This window comes from Mastigoproctus giganteus, chromosome 4, assembly GCF_048544385.1.
Source record: "Mastigoproctus giganteus isolate SK-2022 chromosome 4, ASM4854438v1, whole genome shotgun sequence".
In the NCBI taxonomy this organism is placed as follows: domain Eukaryota; kingdom Metazoa; phylum Arthropoda; class Arachnida; order Uropygi; family Thelyphonidae; genus Mastigoproctus; species Mastigoproctus giganteus.
Window position 1 is genome coordinate 50,863,869 of NC_143578.1, and position 26,294 is coordinate 50,890,162.

The 26,294-nt window shown below is 35.9% G+C and overlaps 2 protein-coding genes across 3 annotated transcripts in view; both read right to left on the reverse strand.

The window, feature by feature from the left end:
• The window catches only part of Phb2 (prohibitin 2), a 64,037-nt gene extending 56,594 nt beyond the window's left edge, over positions 1-7,443 (reverse strand). The window contains exon 1 of the mRNA XM_090371544.1: positions 7,239-7,443. Within this exon, the coding sequence (XP_090227670.1) occupies positions 7,239-7,374 (136 nt within the window). The 5' untranslated portion in view covers positions 7,375-7,443. The remainder of the gene's footprint in view (positions 1-7,238) is intronic.
• A 9,865-nt stretch (positions 7,444-17,308) lies between these two features.
• The window catches only part of LOC150086722 (BRCA1-associated protein), a 141,005-nt gene continuing 132,019 nt past the window's right edge, over positions 17,309-26,294 (reverse strand). The window contains exons 17-18 of one of the 2 annotated variants that reach the window (XM_090372711.1): positions 21,685-21,780; positions 17,309-17,706 (exon numbers count right to left, since the gene is read on the reverse strand). In XM_090372711.1, coding sequence (XP_090228837.1) covers positions 17,521-17,706; positions 21,685-21,780 — 282 coding nt within the window. In that variant the 3' untranslated portion in view covers positions 17,309-17,520. The remainder of the gene's footprint in view (positions 17,707-21,684; positions 21,781-26,294) is intronic. The other variant, XM_090372712.1, reaches the window with a different exon arrangement.

The window sequence follows — 26,294 nt, forward strand, 5'->3', positions numbered from 1 at the left end:
CTGCTGCATGTACCACTAGTAGCAGTGCAAGAATCACTTTCAACTCTGCCTGCGGTTCTAGTTAAGCTACTAGTCTGTATTCCTCCAAACTAGCAGGTTTCCAACCCACCTATCACTGCCTCTATAGCATCAGCAAATATTCTTGCACCCTTCCTATTCAAGTGTATCTCATCTCTGTAAAAACAGTCTCTCCTGTTAACATGTACGGACCAAGCTGAGAAAAATTCTACCCCATGAGCCTTGCACATTCTCTCCATGACCGAAATGATTGACAAGGAGCTTAATATGTACTCCCTCCTATCATGTCTGGACAGAATTGCATGCACTTTCAAATTCAATCCTAACTCACGACTTTTCCCCAAATTACCCTGTACTTGTTAAGTAAGTCCTCAGATCTCCTACTCTTAAACATCATTAGTGCCAACAAGTTCAACAATATCACCTTTTGTGCCCTTAAAAGATATCTTCTCTACGTCATCTACTTTTGCCCCTGGCAGACATACACTGGTCCTATTCCATCTATCCTTCTTGCACAACATATTTTCCATTTCCCTGACAATAGAGTCACCAATAATAATCATCTCCTTTTCAGACCAGCACATTCTGCCTTGGAGATTGCCTGATGCACAAGTGTGAGCTCTGGCATTCAGTTGGGTAGCTGACAACTTGATGCTCTCCCATTTTAATTCCTTTGAGGGCATCTACCATACTCTTTAAATTCTCATAAATGCCCATCAGAATGCTGAGTTGCTGGCTAATTTCTTCACACACTCTGCACCCAGCACACACATAAAGACATCCCCCTTGGCTGGATCATGTCCTGTTCCAGAAAGCTCTGGACATAATTCACAAGTTGCACATTTTGTTAGGCTGTGTTATGTTGAAGAATCGTCTCCTTCGGTTCTCCTGAGCCACAGCACTCTTGTTACTTTGTGCCAGTTGCTTTGCTATTCAAACTTAATTCTTTGCTATTCTATTCTAAAATTATTTAAATATAATTTTATTTATTAACAACAAAAATTAATAAATTTAAAAAGCTGGAAGAATTTACAGCAACTAAACAATTTTATTAAGTTTGGGAGTCTGTGGAAAAATTTTCAAATTAATATCACTAAAGTTTGAGAACTGTTGCTTTAAAGCATTCATGCACAAGAAGTGGACCAACTGGATAACACCGAATCACAGAAAACCACGTTATCTGCAAAAGTAAAGACGTGATGATCTGAATGATGAGTAAAAGCTTCTTTCTACACTGGCATTTTGATTAGTAAGCACTTGAATTTGTCTGTCAAATATATGTAATAAAATACTTTTTCCCCAAAATTTGGCTTCTAAAATGTTCGTGTATCTTATCATCCAGTAAAATTACAGGAATTAGTTTTTGTTTTTATAATAAAAACATCCTTATTAAATCTGAACATATTTTTGGAAAATAACAGAAAATAGTTTCCATCATCACCATCAGCCATTTTCAATCCACTGCAGGATGAAGGCCTCTCCAGCAACTTTCCAGTTCCTTCTGTTTTGTGCAATGGTCATCCACCCACAAACTCATGAATTTCATTTGTCCATCTCTGTCGTTGTCTTCCAGGTTTTCTTCTAGCTCCTCTTGGGTACCATTCTGTTATTTTCTTAGTCCATCTCTCATCGTCTTCGAGCTATGTGTCCTGCCCAAGACTATTTTAGTTCTTTTGTTTTATTAAGAACGTCCCTTAGTTGAGTTTGCTGCCTAATCCATGTGTTTCCTTATCAAATAGTCTGATTCCCAATATAATTCGTTCCATTCTTTACTGTGTAGTTCTCAGCTTCTCTTCCATTCTTTTGGTGAATGCCAAGTTTCACCCATAAGTTCATTGTTTTACGCTTCAGACAAATTGGGATATTGCTCCTCAGTATTGACTATATTTCCTGAATGCTACCCATCCAAAATTTATTCTTCTCTTGACTTCCAGCCATTTATCATTCTTACAGCTATGACTTGTCCCAGGTAAGTATATGACTCCACCTTTTCAATTACTACTCCTTTTCCTCTAATTCTTTGGGATTGTGGGTTATGACCACAATGTCATCTGCAAATCATAAATGGTTTAGGTACTCTCCATTCACATTGACTCCTTTCTGTGACCAGTCTAATCTTCTGAAAGCTTCCTCAAGGGGCTACCCAGTAAACAACTTCGGAGATATGGTCTCCTTGTCGAACGCCTCAATTTTAAATTTGCTACTGTCTTTGTCTAGTCTAATAAAAAAAAAGGTAGCATTCTCATATATTTTCTTCAGAATCATAATATATGGGGTATCTATGCCTTGTCTTTCCAGTGCCCGAAACATTGCCTTATGCTGTATGGCAGGGGTGGCCAACTTAATTTGTGATGCAATCTACTTTATTTCTTCAAAATGTGATGCAATCTACCATTTCAAGAATTTCATTGCACATGGGTAAAAAAGTTAATCAACATATATTGAAAAATGTTGCTTATAAATTTTAAAATTAAATATAATTCAGAATTCTTATTTTAAATTCATATGTATTTAAATTTTTACTTTATGTGAAGTTTGTGTCTCCGTGTCATCTGCAAAATCTTTCAAAATCTGGAATATCTGTGTAAGCTTTCAAAATCTGGGATATCTTCTGTCCATAAGAGTAGAGCCATTCTTTGCCTTTGTTTGTTTCAAATAAGAAAAGGCCGATTCACATAGATATGTGGAACAAAACAGGAATTTAAAAGTTCACTGCATTTTTTTACATTTGGGGACTTTTCTTGGCAAACATATTTCCAAAGGTCTTTTTTGATGATCTGGCTTTTAGGAAGATATCGTTTCGCAATGTAATAATTTCATTTTCAGCTAATATTTTCTCCATGTGAAAAATCTCAGCGATTTTTCTGCAATTTGTTTCATATCTAAGTTGACATTAAATGGATAAGAAATATATTGAATTTTTTTCCTTTGAGATCCTTTAGCCATTGCCAAAAATTGATATTGATATGCAGAAAAACTACTAATCATGTCACCCACATTTTTATTTTTTCCTTGTAATTCCAAATTCAGATCACTTAATTTACTGGTAAAATCTGTCTAAAAAGCCAGATCAAACAACCACTCTGTACCTTGTAGCTGCCGATAATTATCTCTCCCTTGATCAACAATTTTTTTTAATTTCATTCAGCAAATTTCGGAATCTCTGTAGAAACTTACTCCGACTCAACCTTCTCACATCTGTGTGTAATATCAGATCTGGTTCTTTTTCATCCAGTTGCATTTTGAAAAGCCTCCTTTGATTAGATTGTCCTCTGTTGGAATTCACAATTTTGAAAGCTATGTCCATAACACTTTTAGTGTTTAAGCTTTTGCTGGTTAAGACTTGTTGGTGGATGATACAGTGGTAACTCAAAATATCGAAATTCATCACCCTTTTGGGTCAATTTTGGCTGTGCGTTGACAAGAATAGTCACGTGGTTCAACAGATTTGTAATAAGCGTATGCAGTGGGGCGCATAATAATAACATTTAGATTTTGACTAATCTACTTTTTAATACATATTTAAAATTCGTTGTGATTGACCGAAATTAAAGCCACGATCAACTGGTAGATCGCAATTGACTTGTTGGCCACCCCTGCTATATGGAGTCAATTGCCTTTTCATAATCCACAAATGCCAGGCATAATGGTGTTTTATATTCATTTGCTTTCTCCATTAGCTGTGATATTATGTGAAGGTGATCCATGGTTGAGAATCCTGTCCTAAAGCCAGCTTGCTCTTTCGGTTGATTATCAAGCGATTCAGAAGCCTATGGCAGATATAAGCTAGTCTGTAATCAGGTGACAAAGGAGGTTAGGCAGGCGAAGGCAGATTACGAGAAATCCTTGGCAAAAGATGCTAAGAAAAACAGCAAGGATTTCTTTACTTATATAAACTCTAAAAGGAAGGGGATGAATATGATTGGCCCACTTGACACTGATGGTTCCACTGTTGATGATCCTGCTCAGATAGCAAACAAACTGAATGAGTATTTTGCATCTACATTCACACATGGGGAATTATTAAGGTTTGAAAATGGCAGAAGGTTATCAAATTGTAGCAGGATACTTAATGATTTTGGAATAACTGAAAGCAAAGTGGAGGAGAAATTGTTGAAGTTAAACATAAGAAAAGCACCTGGGGTGGATGGGATCTATCCAGTTATATTAAAGGAGGCGGCAAAGCAACTAAGCAAACCCTTAGCCATAATTATGAGAGCATCCTTGGACTCAGGGGAGGTTCCCACGGACTGGAGATGTGCAAATGTATCCCCAATTCACAAAGGGGGATCGAAGGGTGACACGAGTAATTACAGACCAGTTAGTTTAACTTCTGTTCCGGGTAAAATAATGGAGTCACTGGTTAAAGATGCATTGCAGGATCATCTAGACAAGACTGCAGCAATAATTCAGACACAGCATGGGTTTGTTAAGGGAAAGTCTTGTCTGACAAATTTGATAGGATATTATGATGTGGTTACAAAGGAACTGGATGCAAAAAATAATTTTGATATCATATATTTGGATTTCAGGAAAGCTTTTGACACTGTTGCGCATGGAAGACTATTGTACAAATTGGAGCAGAATGGTATTAAGGGTAAGTTGCTACAATGGATAAAAGGATGGTTAAGTGGGAGAAGACAGAGGGTGGTAATCAATGGGTGCTGCTCTTCTTGGACTAATGTTATTAGTGGAGTCCCACAGGGTTCGGTGTTAGGTCCACTGTTGTTTTGTATATTTATCAGTGATATTGATGAAGGTATATCAGGCTTAATGTCAAAGTTTGCAGATGATACAAAGGTTGGCAGGGTTGTTAATGACAGTAATGGCAGTGTGCTACTGCAACAGGATCTAGATAATTTGGGCAGATGGGCTAAGAAGTGGCAACTGAAGTTTAACCTTGACAAATGCAAAGTACTGCATATGGGTAGAAGTAACCCCAGAGAAACGTACCAACTGTGTGGTACTACACTTAAGGTGGTAGAAAATGAAAAAGATCTGGGAGTAATTGTGCAGTCAGATATGATGTTTTCTGAGCAATGCAGACAGGCTGCCAGGGCAGGTCATGGGGTTTTGTCAATGATATATAGGAATTTTGCTAGCAGGGAAAAGGAGGTGATTATCCCTCTGTATAAGGCAATGGTCAGGCCACGCCTTGAGTACTGCGTACAGGTCTTGATACCTCATTTTAGGAAGGACGTAGATTTACTTGAGCGTGTACAGAGAACGGCAACAAGATTGGTGAGGGGAATGAAGGGATCCTCTTACCAAGAGAGGCTTAAGTTCTGCAAATTGCAGTGGCTGGAGACTAGGCACCTGCGCAGTGATCTGATTGAAGTGTATAAGGCCTTGAATGGTTGAGCACGCTGAATTCTAATGGGATCCTTCCACTTGTTCAGATTACAAACCTAAGGGGGCATAAATTCAAATTAAGAAAAGACAGATGTAGAATAGATGTACGGAAATTTGCCTTTAGCCAGCGGGTGGTTAATTGCTGGAACAAACTTCCATCTGTCGTTGTGGAAGTTGATAGGTTGAATAAATTTAAGGAGGAACTGGACAGGCATTTGGAGGGAATGGTGTGATTTTTTTTTTGGCTGGCTGATGCTGCATAAGCTCATACACTTGCTTTCTTGCATCACATGCCACTACTACTACTACTACTACCCTTGTGAACAACTTGTAGATGTGGGATAACAAGCTAATTGGTCTATAATTTCCAATTTCTGATTTATCTCCTTTCTTATGCAGCAAAACTGTGATTGCATTATTCCACTCCTTAGACATCACACCTTTTTCTAATGATTTTGTGAAGAGTCTTGCCAGTTTTTGTGTCATGTCTCTTCCTCCCAATTTTAACAACTCTACGGTAACTTCATCTTCCCCCAGGACTTTCTGATTCTTCATTTTCTTCAACGCGTGTTCTACCTCACCAGGAAAGATATCGGGTATGTTGTATGTGTTACTAATTTGCGATCCATCTTTCCCACTGCTGGCATCATTCCCTCACTCCTTGTATAATTCTCTGTAGTAGTCTAGTCTTCCATTTGAATTATGCCTTCTCTGCTATTTATAAGTATACCAATGCTATTTTGTTTCAGTATCATTTGTCTTTCTGTATTACTGCTCATGGCTGCTGATTTAAGTTCTTTGTTTTCCCTTAATGCTTGTTCTACATTTCTTGTGTTAAATCTTCTTATGTTCTCTCTGAGTCTCTTTCTAATGGCTTTGCAAAACTCAGTATACTCAATTTTGTCCTTGTCAGTGTTTATCTTGCTCTTCATTTGTCATCTTCGGTTCATCATGACAAGTGTTTCTTGACTAATTTTTTCTTCTTTGGATTTCTTTTTACTTATAGGTTTCTTGGGCTTTATCACTTTCAGAAAGTTGTAATATTCCTCGTCAATATCTTGGTCCTGAGCAGTCTGCAGAAGCTCAAGCTTCTTGTTAATTTCCAGTACATACTGCTTTTTCTCCTCTTCTGTTATCTCAAAGACCTTCGTATTATTTACTCGAGTCAGTTTTTTCCCTTCTTTTCTTACATCTATATCAAGTGTGCATCTTAGTATTCTGTGATCACTTCCAACATTATTATTATTAGCCATATGGTGCAAGGAAGCCTGGGGCTTATGCTGCACCAGCCAAAAAAAAATTCCCGAGTTACCCTGAGAGAGAGAGAGATTGGTTGATTTAAAATTTTAATAGCGCATTAGCAGCAGTGGCTATTATGCGCCAGAGAGAGAGAGACTATGTTCAGGACAATAACATCATTCATATATCTTCTGTTAGTGAGGACGAAGTCGATTTCATTAGTTGTTAATCCATTTGGGCTCTTCCATGTCCACTTTCTGTTCACCCTTTTCTTGAAAAAAGTCCATAGATATAGATCCTCTTATTTCCAAAAATTTATCCCGCCCCCAAAGCCAGGCTCTTCTCTGAAAATACAGGACAGGTCGGGAAGGAGCCTTTCTTTCCGACTGCTGATTCGCAGGCTTCCTGGGGTTTGCCGATCCCAATATTTTTAAAAAGAAAAAAAACCCAAACCTATAGTTTTCAAGAAAACAAAAATTACTAATGTATAGCAAAGAAAGAGTATTACTTTTACAGCAAAAATATTCCAAATATCTTAAATCATAATTTGTTTTTCCAACTCGAGATATATATACTTTTCGCATAATTTTTTTTTTTTTTTTGATAATGGCGAACAGAAAATATCATACCTGTATAAATGGACTGACTCAGCCCATATGCAAGACCACCTGCCGCAACCAGAAGTTTCAGTCCAGTAGTAATTCCACCACCCCCGCCTCCACCTTTAACGAATCGCCCTACTAAATCTTTAAAACTATCAGCCATAACTATAACAAAGACAAACCAAACGCTTTCATACACATGGACTTAACGACTTTCACACATCATACCCCATGAAACATGCTGTGTAGATCAGCGTCCCCTATCGCGCATAAAATTATAGTCTAGTCTCCTAGCCTATAAGGAGCCAATGTTTTAAGGAATCACATATTTAATAAGGAATTACTCATCACGTAGGGTGTATTGCAGCAAGATTTATTACTTTCCATATACGTACCGTTAAAGACTGTTTACGAGCTAGTTTTTTCACAGCTTAATGAGTGAATTGTTGGTAGTAACTATTTCATCCCAGTACAGCTCATAAATGGTCTTCACTCACAATGAATACATTTAACCTGTGCATAAAGACACACCTTTAACGATTCCTACAAAAAAAACCAGCCCAATTCCCATGGATGGCATATTCAGCCAGGTTAATTCCTGGTAAATTCGCTGTCTTGTCTACATGAACATTTGGATTATCATGCACACACGCACACAAAATGTCCGTTCATTGTACCGCTGCGTTTGAACGTTACCTCATTTGACCAAACAATCACGCATCCTTGTCTACCTTTCCTTTAACTCATCACAAAACTAAACTCAGAGACCGAGATCATCTGCATTCATATCGTGTGGCAATTTTAGCTTTTTTGAAAATCCGGTTTATACTTGCTTTGTTGATATCAGTCTCACTCGCAGCTGTTGCAGATTTTTGTGGTGATTATGCAAATCGTCTTAAGTTATCTCGAATGCAATACATGAAATTGTTCTTCCTAATAGTGGTTTTATGAAAAGTTTACGTCTCCAGTCGTAATTCGGATTTTCAATCCTTTAAATTCAAACCTTCACCGCTTAGCTAATACCAATGTGTGGGATCACAAAACGTAAGCATAAAGGCCACTACTACCGAGATCTGTATAATTCCTTAAGGTAACAGCATTACGCTATTATTATTATTATTATTATTATTATTATTATTAGTTATATGGTGCAAAGAAGCTGGAGCTTTTGCTGCACAAGCAAAAAAAAAAAAAAAAAACCAATTTACCCAGAGAGAGAAGTAGAAGGAAGTCACCAAGAAAGAGAAGAATGATGATATCCAGCTTAGGAGCCTAAGTGTGCCAAGCCCATACTCACCAGATGTGAGCCCCTGGGGTTGTCTTACGGAATTATTTACCATTTTCGAAATCAGTTGAATGCAATCATTTTTACAGCTTAAATTTTCTACTGTCAATAATTGCACAACACAAATATTTTGTAACCTTTCCTCTCTCAAAGTAAACCAAATTTATGTGAAATAACTGACTAAAATCTATCCGGTGAAAATGTACGAGATGCAAACCAAAAGTTACCGAACTGGCCGCATAAATCGCTAACGTGTATTGTAGCAGTGCGCCGTTAGATACCGCTGAACTAATTCCATGTGTGTTAGCGTGGCGCGTTTCTGTTGAGTGTCTTGAGATTTTGTAGCTGAGTAAAGAAAAAATGAAAAAAACTGTCATATTAAGGCAGCTCGATAATCATTTCATCTATCCGTCTATATTATGTAAGTAAATTGAGCATGTAACAGCAGCAATCGTGTCTGTAAATTGAGCATGTAACAGCAGCAATCGTGTCTGTAAATTGAACATGTAACAGCAGCAATCGTGTCTGTAAATTGAACATGTAACAGCAGCAATCGTGTCTGTAAATTGAGCATGTAACAGCAGCAATCGTGTCTGTAAATTGAGCATGTAACAGATAGAGGAACCATTGCAGATGTTCAAATTGACCATTTGCTGAACGAAAAACCAGAGTTTACGGGAGAGAAAACTTTGCTGTCTCGCCTGAGACAGACTAAATCAGCCACTGAGTGAAAAGTTCATGAAAGTTCTTCGAGCCATTGACGGAATTCGAACCTGGGCCTTTTCCACCAGGTGTTGGGAGGATGGTGGCTATAACCACTGTGCTACCCACAAAGATGGACGTAAGGAACAGCAAATTTTCATAAAATTTTGTCATAAACTTGGGAAAACATTTTATTTATTATTATTATTATTATTAGCTATATGGTGCAAGAAAGCCTGAGGCTTATGCTGCACCAGCCAAAAAAAATCCCTGAGTTACCCTGAGAGAGAGAGAGAGAGAGAGAGAGAGAGAGAGAGAGAGAGAGAGAGAGAGAGAGAGAGAGAGAAAGCTAGAAGGGAATCACCAAGAAAGAGAAGAATGATGATATCCAGCTCAGGACCCTGGGTGTGCCAAGCTCATACTCACCAGATGTGAGCCGGAGACGTACGAAATGCTCAAACATTTGGTGATGATAACATGGATAAAACACTAAGTTTTCACAGTATTCGCATTTTTCCCAAAGTGGCCAAACTTCGGTTGAGTATTTCAAGCACTCAAGTCTCCCATCATCAAACTGGACAAGAAAATGTTGAAAAAGTGCATCCATGAGGGCAGGAGGTGTATGATTAACGATATTTCTGACATTCTAAGCCGATAATAGTGCTTGCCCACGCATTTCAGCTGAAAATTGAAACATAGAGCACATTGCAGCAAAATTTGTGCGCCATTTGCCGAATAATGAACAGAAACAGAACCAACTTTCTGTATGGAAGCATCCACAAACTTCATTCACATGCTCATAACAGAGGATGAAAACTGACTTAATAGTTATTACCCAGAAACAAAGCAGAAATACTCCCAGTGGTAAAGTCCATCATGCCAATCTCCAGAAAATGCAAGGCAAGTCAGATCAAATATCAAGTGCATGCTGTTTTTTTCAGCAATGAGGGAATTGTTCATCAGGAGTTCCTTCCTCCATGCAAAACTATAAATCACTAGTTCTACCCTAAAGCAGTTGACAAAGGGTGTCAGGAGATGCCTAAATGCTGCATTCAGCATCATGACAATGCACCAGTCCACACAGCTCTGTTTGTTCAGCAGTTGTTAACCAGAAACAAAATGCCAATGGTCTCACATCCTACTGCACTGGGTCCCCTGTGACTTCTTAAAATAAAAAAAAAATAAATTTTCCGTTTATACTCCAGTACAACCAAATGGTCAGAAGAATTCACAAGATAGACAGAATACAAGAAACAGCACCATATTCAGCAGTCACAGGCTTAAACCCTGGACACTCAAGGCATGTGTACTTATGCACCCATGTGCTTGACCACTCAGCTACGCTTTCTTGTTCTCCAAAATGAAAATCCAATTAAAAGGATGAAGAAACAAAGTAATTCAAGCGACAGCATTACAAAATAGGAGTTACAGGGATGTTTCAAAAAGTGGGAGAAATACTTGGAGCAATGTATGAACTCTGGGAAGGGGACAATGTTAACATGTAATTAACATAAAGCTAAATAAATTTTATTTCCCTAGTCCAGAAACTTTTGGCTTGCACCTTGCATAAATAAAACAATCATTGTATTCTAAAAGCATACAGGTCTTTTACAATGACATTTGTACTACACTGAAGTCAATTGACAAAATATTGTTGCATTTAACTTTCTTAGTACAAGCCCTGGTCTAATTAGGAAAAAAAAAAGTGAAAGTGTAGTCAGGTTCTGGTTGACTTTTGGCTGTTTTCTTCATTAAATTGAAAGGGAAATCAAAAATTGTAGAAATTGCATCCTCCTTTCAGCCAAATGCTTCTAAACGTTTTACAACCAAAGCATTCTGCTTTAAAATGTTTAGAACAAACTTTAGAATATACCAAGCTTTAACAAAGAACAGGAGATGCAGAAGCCAGCAAGGAGCTGCTTGATGCCACTGTATTGCAGTGTGCTATGATCCTATGAGATCATCTCACTCTGGTTGTTGGCGGATCCATTTTTGCAGCACGATTAGTGCTTGTTGAGCTAGGTTGTCACCTACTTTGGAATCTCCAACTACAAGGCCAGCACTCTGCCCATAAATACATGGACTCATTATTCATATGCAGGTCATATGCTTTGGAGTGGTTGATCATGCAAATATGCCTATCTGAAGTCTAGTGAGGGACATCCCACATGATCTTACTCCCAGGAATTTGGCCCAGGATCCAAGGTTTTATTTTTATCTGGTGTTCTTTGAGCCAAAGTGCTAGCTTCCTCTTGCTGACCTATGTAGCATCCTTCAGCTATGTGGATTTCTCCTTTGCCAGTGAGTTGATATTTAAGGTGGTGTTTCAAGGACTCGGAAGCAATGAACTTTGTTTTAACACGCCTTTTTTGTTAATCTTTTTATCACTGATCTCTGCAAAAATGGCATCACTTCAAATTGTTCCTGGGCTAAGCCAGAGTATTTGCTGGTGGTTCTGATGAGATGACAGGGCAGCTTACTTAAACTGATTCAGGACTTTACCTGTTGCGAGATGAAGGATTTAGAATAGCCATTGTTCGTAAATATTATTATTATCATTAGCTATATGGTGCAAGGAAGCCTGAGGCTTATGCTGCACCAGCTAAAAAAAAAATATTTCCAAGTTACCCTAAGAGAGAGTCAGAAGTAGAAGGGAATCACCAAGAAAGAGAATGATATCCAGCTCAAGACCCTGGGTGTGCCAAGCCCATACTCACCAGATGTGAGCCCCTGGGGTTAATATGGTCTTCATGATGGCAGTTTGCTCTGAAGGGCTATGCCATTACAAACTGAAGGCCCTAATCAAGGATTTTAGAATACTGGATTAGGCAATCACGTCTGATTTCAATGCTTTTTCCCCCCTTCAGGTCTTGAATATTCTTGATTTTGGATTATCCTTAGGGTGTCAAGAATGACTAAAGATAGTATTTCCATTATTCATATGGCATGGATTGCCCTGAACATTCTCTGCTGCTGATGGTGGGCCTGGCAACACGTAGGTCTGCCAGGCCCACCATCAGCAGCCAAATATAAATGGCAGTTCACAATTGGCTTTAAGTTGGATGGTCTCTGGGTTTTTCCTTTTCAGAGAGGAGTGTTTGAGTTTGATTCTGACTGTTTTGGACTGTTCATGTGCAATTGTTCCAGATTCTGGAGTATACTTCTTGGTCTTCCAACAGAAAGTCAGAATAATTTCTGATTATATACTGGGGCATAACCAGAAATTCATATTGGTCAGGGGAGAAAAAGTTTTTCTGTTAATAAAAAAATCTGTGATTACTTGCTATATTATGTATCACACATAAAAAAGCCAACCATTTCCACTTACAAAACTAAGCAATTTTGCTTTGAGTACCTTAAAGTGGATAGTAATAAAACTAAGCAGACACTGATAATAATCAGAAATAATGTACCAATTTCTTGGGGGTCAAACTACACCCTCCTTCCAATTGCACATGGTTTATACCCATGCAAGCAATCTTACTTAAGTAGTGGGACATTAATAAATAAATATTTTATTGTAGAGCACTAACATAGCCAATTATAAAAAAAAGAGGTTGCAGGAGCATAATTGAAAATTGATATGCCATTCAGAAAAGAGATCAGTGAATCAGAATGCAGATGGTGGGAGCACCCTAGGGCAGGGCTTAATACATTACAAATTTCAGTTTTTCAACATTCTGAAGAGCTGTATTAAACATGGTACACAAGAGGAAAGAAGATGGAAGAGGTTAGCTATCAAACATGCTTGGGGTGTCATTAAAATTAGGTTCCACTTTTTTTTTTTTTTTTTGCTTTGCTTAAATGCCTGTTATAACATAGCCAGTTTTCCAAGTTAGTCAAAAGCAGAAATTTTCTTCTAATTGGTTGTAATGATCAAGGCATTTTATGCATCCACATTCAGTGTCACAATGCAAAAATTGCCTACACTACTTTTTTTGGATATATGATAGATAATTTTAGCTTCCAGAGTCATTCTAAAAATTTATCGCTCAGCTTATGAAAGTGGCTTTTTTAGCATTACTCAGATTTACTTAGGATTGAACAGATAAATAATAGGGATAATTTTTTCTTGAGACCATTTCTTTCTTAAAGTCAAGAGTTATTAAAAATGTAACCACTATGCTTTAAAAATTAATTTCAGACTGAAAATGCCAGCTGAACTACAAAAGTTAAGACACTGGCATAGGAATTATTAAAAACAAGCTTTAAAAAGTTAATTGGAAACATGAGACATTCTGAACAAAAATAAGATGACATTGAGGGTAAAAGTTAAAAGAATTTAAGTTACCTTAAATTCTTTTAACTTTACCTTTTACTTTTAACTGATTTTTGAACTGAACTTTCTATCATGCTGGGAGGAGGAGGGGGGGGGTCATTCCTACAGTTAAAATGAGAGAGAAGACAAGAGATATGTGAAAGCATTTTATTAACTGGAACTTTTTACTTGTTTCTTTACTCTTTCATTAGGATTGACACACATATTTGTCATGGCAAGATCACAGATTCTTTTGATACATCCTGAGTGCAAGTGATATCAGAACATTAATTAAATAACTTTTCACAACTTAAGGTTATAGTAACTCACCTATGAATGTCTGCTTAAATTTCCATGTGACAGGATAAAAAAAACATAATAATAAATAAAAATACAAATGTGTTTAAAGTTTTTTTTTTTTCCTTCTTTGTTTTCATTCTTTTAATTTTATGTCCCATCTCAGGTGTTTTTAGACCTGACATGCTTGGTTGAAATGCATTTCAGAAAAATGTCTTTTTAATGTTTACCTAGCCTTCACATTTTTATCTTTTTTTATTTTTAATCCTTTCATGTGGGAATTAAATAAGTAGACATTCAGAAGTTACTTAAAGCTGTTTTTTGCTATACACCTTGGTATTCACTTTATACACATTCCACCTTTTCAGTCAATTCATCTTTGGGGCTCATTGCCTTTACTGGCAAATAGTTTCACAGTTAGATTAAAGTTTGAGGCCCAACATCCCAGATAATATTTTGGGTGACCTCATAACTCTACAAAAGTTAAAAATTCATTAATAAAATAAAATAAATATTATTATCTACAGCCCCAAATGGGATGCAAACTAATACACAAATAGGTATTCCTCGTTTCCTCCAGTCAGTCATTCTGATATAAACCAGAAGCAGCTTTTGCTTTTTATAAGCACCACTTTCATTATATATGTTCCTATTTTAGTCATTTTATTAATAACAATGCATAAAATAAAAACACTATTAGTTATTATATTAGGAGTTATTATCTTTGTAACAACCCAACTTGCTTTTCTGTTAAAAAAAAAATTACAAATCAGATTGATTCTTTGATATTTAACACAGACCATATTTACTACAAAGAATTCAACTGTTGCAACTCACTGCGACAATACTGAAAACAGTTATAAATTTATTTCTCTTTGGATAATTAAATATGTACAATTGAAAAATAATAAAATCCTAACCATTCAGATCTCACTCTTGCCTCTATTCTGCTAATTATATGAACCATAATCTTTAATTATAATAGTTGGTCACCTTATTTTAAGCACAAGTTTAGACTAAGGTGACCTATACTGTACCCGATTAATCTGTACCCAAGTAGTATTAATAGTCCCTAGATAGCAAAATTCTGAGACAGGAGTCCTTAACTCTCCTCTCAGAATTCTGCTACTTGTTATAACAGACAACTATACCTATTATACTGCAGTATTTCATGTTTTCTTCAAGGAAAAGAGTACAGTGTGAAAAATAAGCATTTGTAATTTTTGCTTTTACAAGCTTCATCTCTCTATAATCTAAAACTTATACTTTATAATGGTCACTGTTATACAGAATATATTTGGAATTATGTCCATTTGTGTGACATGTTGCAAAATCTAAATAGTTATGTCATGTCATGTCAATCTGGTAAACTTGTAAATTTCTTGCAATTCATTAAAGGTTTTTTGTTTAGGTGAGGCACTACAGCAAGTTATCATTCTAAAATTTTTAACAGCCTAAATAGACTTGTCTGAAACTTTCAGAGTGTTATATTTCCATGCTGTTAGTAGATGAAACATAATATAATTGTGGAGAAAGCCAACATATTTGTTGTTTAGAAACCTTTTAACATAACGTTTTTGAAATTGAGTGTAGTCTATTTTATAATATTTCAATTTAAGTATAAAATATGTTGTTTCACTTACTTTAATTATAAAATACAAATCAATGTGAAATTTGATAATTACCTGAAATTAATTAACAATTACTTTCAAATTATTTTATCTAAATCTTATAGTTGCAACTGTCAGTAAAGAAACAACAAAACCTAAACAATGTAGAATAGTGATATAACTGCTTTTGGATCTTATTAAATGGTGTGAAAAACACAACCTAGCACTTTATCATAAACAAAACAAAAATTTTATTTGTATTTTTTTACAGTAAAATATTTTAAAAACAATAAAAACCGTCAAAAAATTAGAAGGGAATTCCACAGATCACTTATCCTTAGTATATAAGATCCTACTTGCAATGGTTCCACTTTTATATATCACCAGAACAAAATATTTTAAATACACAATAGCAGAATAATCATGGTAACTTAATACAGTGCCATTCATAAACATGATACCAAATATCATATAAGTAAACCAGACACACATAGTAATGGAACTGTAAGGTGGGGAAGGAATTTAAATTAAAATTTTTAATTTGAAGATTATACATTGATTATGTTACAAGAAATGTGATATGTATAAGTTTTACATCTGTATGTTTAAAAATGGAGAATTAACCTCACTTGAGTACAGATTATGCAAAATTAAAAGTAGATGTATAGGCTCAAAAATATTTCCAAGACTGGAAAAGAAAACTATTTTTAAAATTTTATGAATAAAGTCTTGTATAACATAACAAATAGAGCATAGATATTGCAGAAAATGAAGCCATATCGAAATATCCTAACCTGCGGTTGACTTTGTTTTAGCAAGAATCTGCTTTTAAAGTGCCCGAGTTCTGAGAACAGGTATATTCATACACAACATACTTGAAATTCTCAAAATATGAAAATTTAAGGTAAATAACATAAGCACCATAATATTTTAAAGTTGAAATAACATATTTACACAAATAACAGACAAACAAACAAACAAACATATATTTATACAATATAAAGTATATTTAGGTCCCTCCAGTAATTATCACTGATGAAAATTTCCAAAGAGCTGGATAATTTTTAAAACTATTTTCTGCAATAATTCCTGTTCTTTTGAAATTCAGCTATTGATGGGGCTTAAAGCAGAAAGGTAATAAGTGTATATTTTGTATCATGCCAAATATTTTTATTACTTATATACAAAAACTGAAGAAGCTGCTGAGAAAAATAAGAACTAGCTCCTATTGCACTTCCTGAATTTCTTCCCATTTCCTTCTGAAACAATGAAGATAATGATACTAATAATGCAGAATGAATAATACATATGGATAATACATAATGAATAATACATAAGTTCAAGAGCTACTGCTGATATTATGAATTCCCCATATTAAAACTTTATCAATGAACTCAGTTCACACTATGCACATGATGGGGCATAAACTCAAATTGAGGAAGGATGACTAAAGATTGGATGTGCAGAAATTCACCTTCATCCAGAGGGTGGTTGATTGTTGCAACAAAACCTCATCTGGTGTTGTAGAGGTGATCAGTTTGAAGAAATTCAAGGAAAAACTAGATAAATGGTTAGGGATGGATGAAAGGAGAAGTATAGGTTTCCCCCCCCCTCCTGGTCTGTATAAACTGGCATTCTAGCATCATTTGCTACTACTACTAATAAATAATAACTAAAAACTGAGAGGCAACAAAACATAATGTCCTCCAAGACTAGAGAACAATTAGATATTGTAACTAGAGAAACTGTATAAACAATCACGCCACATTTAAAATAAAAAAATAACCATCCCCACCAGATTTCTGTTAAACAGCATTCCATATATGGGGAGGGGGGTAACTACTTCAACTATTCACATTAAATAAATCAGCATTTTTAGTACCATTATTGAATTTTTTCAGAAATGAATTTACACATAATGAAAATATCAGGGCTCATAAGATGTTTACATTTATACACATTGCAACAATTTTTTTTTTGTTTCAAATTTAAAGTATATGAAACAGAAGAAAAAAAAATATTTACAGCGGCATGTAACTATTTTTAAAAAATCTAATACAGTGAAGGAATATTTACATATTTAGGTAACTGTATTGGTTAGTACTTGATATTTTATATGTGCATTATTAGCATCAATAGAAAAAAATCCCCAACAGATTAGCGAGCCTTTTTCCTCCTGTGGCGAGGGGTTCCACTGTTTGTACTAGGAGAACTAGAAGCTCCAACTACAATATGGCCTTCTTGTATCTCTTGTCTAGTGGCATCCGGAACTTGCTGAAGCTTTTCCTGAGCTTCTAAATAAAACATTAAGTCTCGTACCTGGTCCCGCAGGTCTTGCAATTCCTTAAAATAATTTTAATATAATATTTAAAGAAACAATATGAATTATAAATTTTAACTCAAAAATAAATTTTTCAAACCCTTCAGCAATTAGGTTATGTTTAATAGATTAAGAATGTAATTAAATAATTTTTTTATTGCATAATTATGTATTCTATACTGTAATAAAAGTCAGTGCCAGCCAGGTAAGAAATAGAATAAAGGTATTAATAAAACATTAGAATCACTATGAAATAATTGCACACAACTATTTTGAAAAATTATGAATTCAGGACTAATTAAAACTGTCCTGAATTCATAATTTTACAGTTATTAATAACCACATTGTTTACACATAGTTGGACAAATCTGGATAATTCTAAGCCCAGAATTTTTTTCCCCAATGCAGATCTAAAATTAGACAGGGTTTAATATTTAAGTTTCAGGACTGAGTCCACTGCATACATGTCCATGGTGCAATGTCATTTGCACACAGTTGTTTTAGAGCTGATGTGTCATTCAAGGCATTATCATTATGTTAAGCTGATGGAATAAAGAGTGAACATTAAATTTAATGTTTAAAGCTGAGGAAAATGGCAACTGAAACCTACAAACTGCCCAATCAAGTGTATTGGTAATAATGCTTTAATACTCATGTTTTGGTAACAATGCTCTAATGTACATATGTTTTTCACTGGTTCTACGTGTAATACATCTTACTTTTGGTTTTTCAAAGAAATGTCTAGTTACAGTAAGTCTTGCCAATTAGTAATTAAAAATTTTATTATTAAACTTCAGTGATTACATCAAAGAATACAAAATTAGTGAAAGTAGTTTTTCCAACTAATAGCCAGCATAATGTTATGGCATTATAAGATATCATTAAAAGAGTGGAAACAGTGCTTCCTCAACTGTGCATGACTATTGTGTTAACAAATCAACAAATTTATTATATATAAAAAAAGCCAATGATAAAATCAGGGCAGATGCAGTTTTAAGCATAAAATTATAAGAGTAGAGGATTGATCTTATCTGGATTACTAGTAAGTTAACAATATAGTTGCAGTATTTTAATTTGAATAACCAATATTGCTAATTATTTTTTTAATAATTAACAATGATAATCATTTTTATTTATATTATATAAAAATTATATATTCTCGCATTTTCCAACTTATCAAGAATGGGAACCCCCCTCTCCTCATGTAGGAGTTTGCCAGTCCAGTTTCATGTATACTTGTATATGGCAGAGAAGAAAAATGCATGGGATACATATAAATTAATGGGTGACATGGAAGCCTATGATAGATAAGTTGGTCTGTAACTAAGTCACAAAGGAGATTAGGCAGGCAAAGGCAGATTATGAGAAATCCTTGGCAAAGGATGCAAAGAGTTTTTTACCTATGTAAACTCTAGAAGGAAAGGGATGAATCAGATTGGTCCACTGGATATTGATGGTTCAACAGTTGAGGATCCTGCTCAGGTGGCTAACAAATTAAACGAGTATTTTGCATCTATATTCACACATGAGGAGTTATTCAGGAAGGGGAATGCCAGAGGTGAAGTAAACTCTGGCAGTGAGCTAGATGATTTTGTAATAACTGAGAGGAAAGTGGAGGAGAAATTGTTGAGGATAAAAAAGGCACCTGGGGTGGATGAGATCTATCCAGTTATATTAAAGGAGGCAGCAAAGGAAGTAAGCATACCCTTAGCCATAACTATGAGAGCTTCTTTGGACTCGGGGGAGGTACCCATAGACTGGAGATGTGCAAATGTGACCCCAATTCACAAAGGAGGATCAAAGGCTGACACAAGTAATTATAGACCTGTGAGAGTAACTTCTGTTCCAGGAAAATTAATGGAGGCACTGGTTAAAGAAGCACTGCAGGATCATCTAGCCAAGACTTCAGTTATAGCTCGGACACAGCATGGTTTTGTTAAGGGAAAGTCTTACCAGACCAATTTGATTGGATACTATGATGCAGTCACAAAAGAACTGGATGCAGGGAATAACTTTGATATTATATACTTGGATCTTAGAAAGGCTTTTGATACTGTTGCACATGGAAGACTGCTGCGCAAATTGGAGCAGTGTGGCATTAGAAGCAAATTGCTGCTATGGATAAAGGGATGGTTGAGGGGGAGAAGACAGAGAGTGGTAATCAATGGACACTGCTCATCGTGGACTAACGTTATTAGTGGAGTCCCTCAGGGTTCAGTGTTGGGTCCATTATTGTTTTCTGTATTTATAATGATATTGATGATGGTATATCAAGCTTAATGTACAAGTTTGCAGACGATACAAAGGTTGGCAGGGTTGTTAAGGACACTACTGATGCTATGCTGCTGCAACAGGATCTGGAAAGGTTGAACATATGGGCTGAGAGGTGGCAAATGAAGTTTAACACTGACAAATGTAAAGTACTACATCTGGGAAACAGCAACCCCAGAGCAACGTATCAACTGAGTGGTACTACACTGACAGTGGTAAGAATGAAAAGAACCTGGGGGTAATTGTGCAGGCAGATATGAAGTTCTCTGAGCAGTGCAGATGGGCTGCAAGAGTAGCTCATGGTGTTTTGTCAATGATATACAGGAATTTTTCTAGCAGAGATAAGGAGGTGATTATTCCCTTGTATAAGGCAATGGTCAGGCCACACCTTGAGTACTGTATACAGGTCTGGAGGCCTCAGTTCAAGAAGGATGTAGAGCTGTTGGAACGAGTACAGAGACGGCAACAAGATTAGTGAATGGAACAAAGGGTTGCTCTTATGAAGAAAGGCTTAAGTTTTGCAAATTACAGTGTGTCTGGAGACTAGGCAATCTGATAGAGGTGTATAAAGCCCTGAATGGTTTGAGCATGCTCAATGCCGATGGGATTCTTCCTCTTGCTCAGAATAATCACCTGAGAGGGCATAAATTCAGATTGAGGAAAGACAGATGTAGGATAGATGTGCGGAAATTTGCATTTAGCCAGCGGTTAGTTGGTTGGTGGAACAGACTTCCATCCCTTGTTGTGGAAGTTGATAGCCTAAATAAATTTAAGGCTCAGCTGGACAGGTATTTCAAATGAACGGAGGGGTGAAATGGAAGTGTTTCTTTTTGTTTTTTTTTTTGGCTGATGCTGCATAAGCTTGCTTTCTTGCATCATATGCCTCTACTAATGCTAATACTTGATTTTAAAATTAAGTGTACATATGACTGGGTTATTTTGTTATTTTTTGTTATTTGGTTTTTTTTTAGGAGCATTAGCAACTAAGGCCATATTGCTCTGGGGATATGCGGTGGTCATTCCCTGACCTTTCTGCATCCTCCGTATTTGGTGGGCACGGGCTCGAACCCCGATCTAATCAAGAAGCGTGTGCTACGCACTGCTGCTCCTGCCCACCTGGCTACGGAGGTGCCTATGACTGGGTGGTCAAGTGGAAGTACACAGGTATGCCCATGGATGAACAAGATTGCTAAATATGATGACAGTTTTGCATGCTCTCTCTCTCACGAACGTGAACTTCTCTTGACTTTATGTGGCTGTCCCAGAGCACTAACAGAAATTATATTTATTTGTTTATTTTCATTATGTTTTGGATCCAATAATTATATTTCATTCTAGAAAGTTTAATGGTTAACATGTACCTCCGGCCCAACCAAGCTTCTTGTATTGGTTTAATAGAATCAGCTACAGAATTAATATGTTTAATCATTAGTCTGGTGTTCTACAATTAGGAACATTGTTAATGATAATGAGGAGATCGGGTTTTTGTAATCCAGTATTGTAAGTCAGGTTTCAAAGTTAATGAATTTTTTTCTAATCCATTTTACCTGCTCTGCATATAATTTTAAGTCATTATGTTATCATAATATCACAACAGCCACAAATCAAAATCAATAAATCCCAGGCACTATAATAAATAAAAAAAAAAAAAATAAAAAATCCTATTTTAGGATACTGTTACCATTTTGCGAATGCCATAATTAATAAAAAATTTGAAAAAAATCTCTTACCTTATCCTTCAGATCTTTCATATCCTTCAACTGTTTTTCAGTTTCTTTTAATTTTTGCTGCCAACACTGTTGATTTTGTCTCAAGCACTTGTTTATCTAAAATACAATTACATTAAATAAATATTTATTTATTTAAAGATTTTAAAATATCTTGTATATTAATGACCTTAAAAATGCAACTTCAAAATGATGCAGATATCTGGGGAAAGGAATAAAATAGCTTTATAGGCTAACAGCATTATACTGAAACTTATACCCTAAACTTTTGTGGAGTTTTTATCCTTAATGCTAGATGAATACTGTAGTTATGAAAAGATACAAAATAGTACTGTCATATTAGTGTTTAATAATAATGTTCAGCATTACTAATTTTATTTTGCTTCATAGTTCAGTTGTCCTACTAGAGAGTTTCAGGAATTTTGCTATTTGCCTGTAGTTTTTTCCATTGATAAAACTAAATCTGTAGAGGAAACTGACTAATAATAATAGGTTATTCAAAGATCAATAGTAGATACACAAACATACACAATGCACTCTTCAGTTTAATATGGTCACAAACAGCGAAAGGTTTTTTTGAATTTAAACTTTAAAGAGTTTCACAATGGATTACACATATTCTCTCCCTGCAGAAAGAATAAATTAGTATATTACATTATATACACAAACTGACTGTTATTAAACAGTGAACAAGGTACTGTTTTATAATGTATATTAAATGAATGTACATTACAATCATTTAATGTACACGCACATTAAATGAATGTAACATACACTTAATTTGTTGTAATTTACATTACAACAAATTAAGTGTCACAAAATAAATAACTTTCTTCATTTATATGGTAGATTTTTTCCCTCCACAGTAGTATCTGACACCTGATAAATTTTTAAAAAAATAATACTAATAGGAAAAAAAACAGCTTGAAGTGGTTGAACCCATGTTTAGCCAACTCCACCATCTCTTCCATCATGCAGTATAACTGACGTCTTTTCAGGTTATGATGAATATCATTGCGCAATTCAATCTTCCTAATTTTCGAAGGTATAGTTCTAAAACAGCATTTGCAGGCTAGCTGCTAGATATTCCACCAGACTGAACCTATTGGTTACGCTTTATTTATTTTTATATATATATATGTATATATATATATATATCTGATAATTAAAATAAATATGATATTTAAAATAAAAACATCAGCCAGTAGTACGGCAATAATGCAGAGCGAAAGGAAACGCAAAAATTATTTTTATTGCTTTTGCCTAACTTTTACCTCACATAATATAAATTAGTGGTAGTAGTGGGTTGATATGCTAAATAAGCAGCGCCTGTGCCGCCATCTATTCTTTTCCTTTCTATTATATAAGCTGGTTAAGCTTGCATTATGTCAGTGGTGTGGCTCTGATCAAGAGTGTTCTCTGTTCTATAGTTTATTTTTCGCTGCATAAGGACCACCGCCATGCAAATCCTCTGCATTGGTTGATCTATCGGAGAATGGAAGGGTGGTTTGGTTCTTCGATATTTCTGCCTTTGCGATGATTTGTATGACGATTGAAATGCAGCGATTCCATGACCATTATTGGCCTCGTGGTCCTCTGTCGATATGGGGCATGATGGTCAGTCTATTATTTTGATATTTTAGTTTTTTGGTAGTTTCTTTAACCCTTTTTTGGTGATATTTCACGTTTTTTGGAACTGGTACCTTCAAGGGGGGTACCGCTAAATTATTTATAATTGGCATTATTCTAAATTTATATACATTTTATTAATTGGGTTTAATGACTTAATTGACTAAATTTTACAGGGGATTATCGACTACCTATTATTTCTACTTTTCCTTCCCTGTTTGTTTATTTTATTTTATTATTTTGCGTTTCCTTTCGCTCTGCATTATTGCCGTACTACTGGCTGATGTTTTTATTTTAAATATCATATTTATTTTAATTATCAGATATAATTAGGCATCATGTAGAGGATGTGCATTTGCTGCCTCTAATGATAGTTATATAGCCATATTTATTTATTTTTATTGCTTTTGCCTAACTTTTACCTCACATAATATATATATATATATATATAGAAAATTATTTTTAATGTTATGTGTAAATCTTTAATTTAACTTAAGCTAATAATGAAAATACCGTGTACCCTGTGAGCGATGTATGTTGAATAAAGGGGGAAGAACGGAAAAGAAAGTGTAACGTTATAAACAAAGTGCGAATTTTGAAAAAAATGCAAAATTTGAAAAGAACAACCAAGGTAGAAATAGCAGATTTTTGAAAAGAACGACCAAAGTAGAAATAGCATTGCAGTATCTTTCATAATTTCTGTGTCTTCTTCAGAGGTCATCCACCTAAATTATGAAAAAGAACAGCAATACTCTTACTTCTGTTTCTGACATGTTCTGTATGTCAAAAAACACGTGTACGCGGACACGTGGTAAAAATCTGCTATTTCTACCTTGGTCGTTCTTTTCAAATTTTGCATTTTTTCAAAATTCGCACTTTGTTTATAACGTTACACTTTCTTTTCCGTTCTTCCCCCTTTATTCAACATACATCGCTCACAGGGTACACGGTATTTTCATTATTAGCTTAAGTTAAATTAAAGATTTACACATAACATTAAAAATAATTTTCTATATACATTATGGTTGTAGGGTACCTTTGCTCTTGCAGTGTCCCTGATCCATAATTCATATTATCGATATTTCATTTTATCTCTATTCAAATTCAAATCCATTTTCTTTCTTTACTTAATTTTAATTTTTTATTCATAATTATATATATATATGTATATATATATATATATATACAGGGTGATTCACTACCAATGCAACAAACTTGCAGGAGGTGTAGGGGGCACAAAGACGAATCGGAATCACCTAGCATTGCAGGGTCCGAAATGCCTTCGTCATGTGGTAGAGGACGTTGAACGGGAGGTCGCGTGAACAGCGATCCCGCTGGAAGTCAGCATTTGCAAACCGTTTCTGTTGAAGAAACCAAGTAGCAAAAGTCCTCCGGAGTGGATAATCCGCAGGCTCCAATGATTGGACGCGTTGCAGATGGTATGAACTCATTTGGTTTGTTGACAGTACCCTCCATACAGTGGATTGGGAAATACTCAATTGTTGGTCTGTCGCTCGAGTACTCGTACTCTGATTGCCTTCTGCAAGATGTAGGACATTCTCCTCATTGTCTGGCGTCCTCGTCGTTCGCTCTCGATTCATGGTACCTCTCGTGAAACAACCAGTCTCACGTAACCTTCTGTGCACACATGCGAAAATCGTATGATGAGGAGCATGCCTGTGCGGGAAATGTTCCTGGTACAAGCGCAGAGCGGCGCGCCCGTTACAGTCCGCAGCTCCATACGCGAGGTGCACGTCGGCCAGTTCAACGTTTGAATACTCATCCATCCTACTGCCTCTGGAACCGGTTCGCAAATGCTCACTTCCGGCGGGATCGCTGTTCACGCGACCTCCCGTTCAACGTCCTCTACCGCTTGATGAAGGCATTTCGGACCCTGCAATGCTATGTGATTCCGATTCGTCTTTGTGCCCCCTACACTTCCTGCAAGTTTGTCGCACTGGTAGTGAATCACCCTGTATATAGGTCTTGCCACTGAAATCCTCGGAAAATAGGTGGCAGGGCCTGCCAGAGTACTTAAATAATCTACTGGGTGCACGACTTGCCTCCTCGTGGAAAAATGGGCAATGGTGGGTCCCAATAGGGGCCCACACTTTACAGATAAATGGTCAGAGAAACAACAGAACATAACAATACACAACAAACCACTCCCCACCCACTTTTTAAATCTCTGGCCTCCACAGAGTTCCATGTCACAAAGAATACCATGCAGAGATGGGGGAACCCGTGGTGCTTTCAGATCAGCTAGTGTATAACCTGCTGCCTCTACTATTACAGATAGTGACTGGAGGAAGTCCAAGTAATGTGTATGCAGGGGGGATTGTTGAGGCCACGTTATGTCAAGGAGCTGGGTATATTCTTGCTATGTGTATGCCATACCAAAAATTTCATTACTTCACTCAGCATGTCTTCTCCATCTTTTCTTACCTGAACATATCATGAATTGTAAAATTAATAGTAAAAACTGATCTGCAAAAAGCTCTAAACCTCCCAAACACTTATTCGTTCATTTTACAAATAATCACGGTCTCAGTTCTAATCTCAATGATGTCCATTTCCACTTACAGTCTGCCAAACCCTAAGTCATTTTTCTGACAGAATCCCAGTTATCAGTAAATTCAACCACTGCTCATCTCAGTTGTCCGAATTATTCACTGTATAATTCCTTTCACTTCAAAGGTGGTACTTGTGCATATGTCTGCTCTGATATTCCCTTTCAGAGACGTAGTAATTTGGAATCTCCTCTAGCTTAAAATCTCTCCACCCCACTCTCTTAAATTCATCTGTTGCCTCTATCGTTCTCCCAACTCCAACTAATCATTTGGAACTCTTTGACTTCCTCTCTTTGAAACTTGAATTTCTCCAGTCCAACTTTCCTAACAGTAAGGTAATTTTCCTTTGGGATTTTAATGTTCACAACTCCAGCTGGCTTGTTTTCTAGTCACACTGATCCAGCTAGTTGAGAT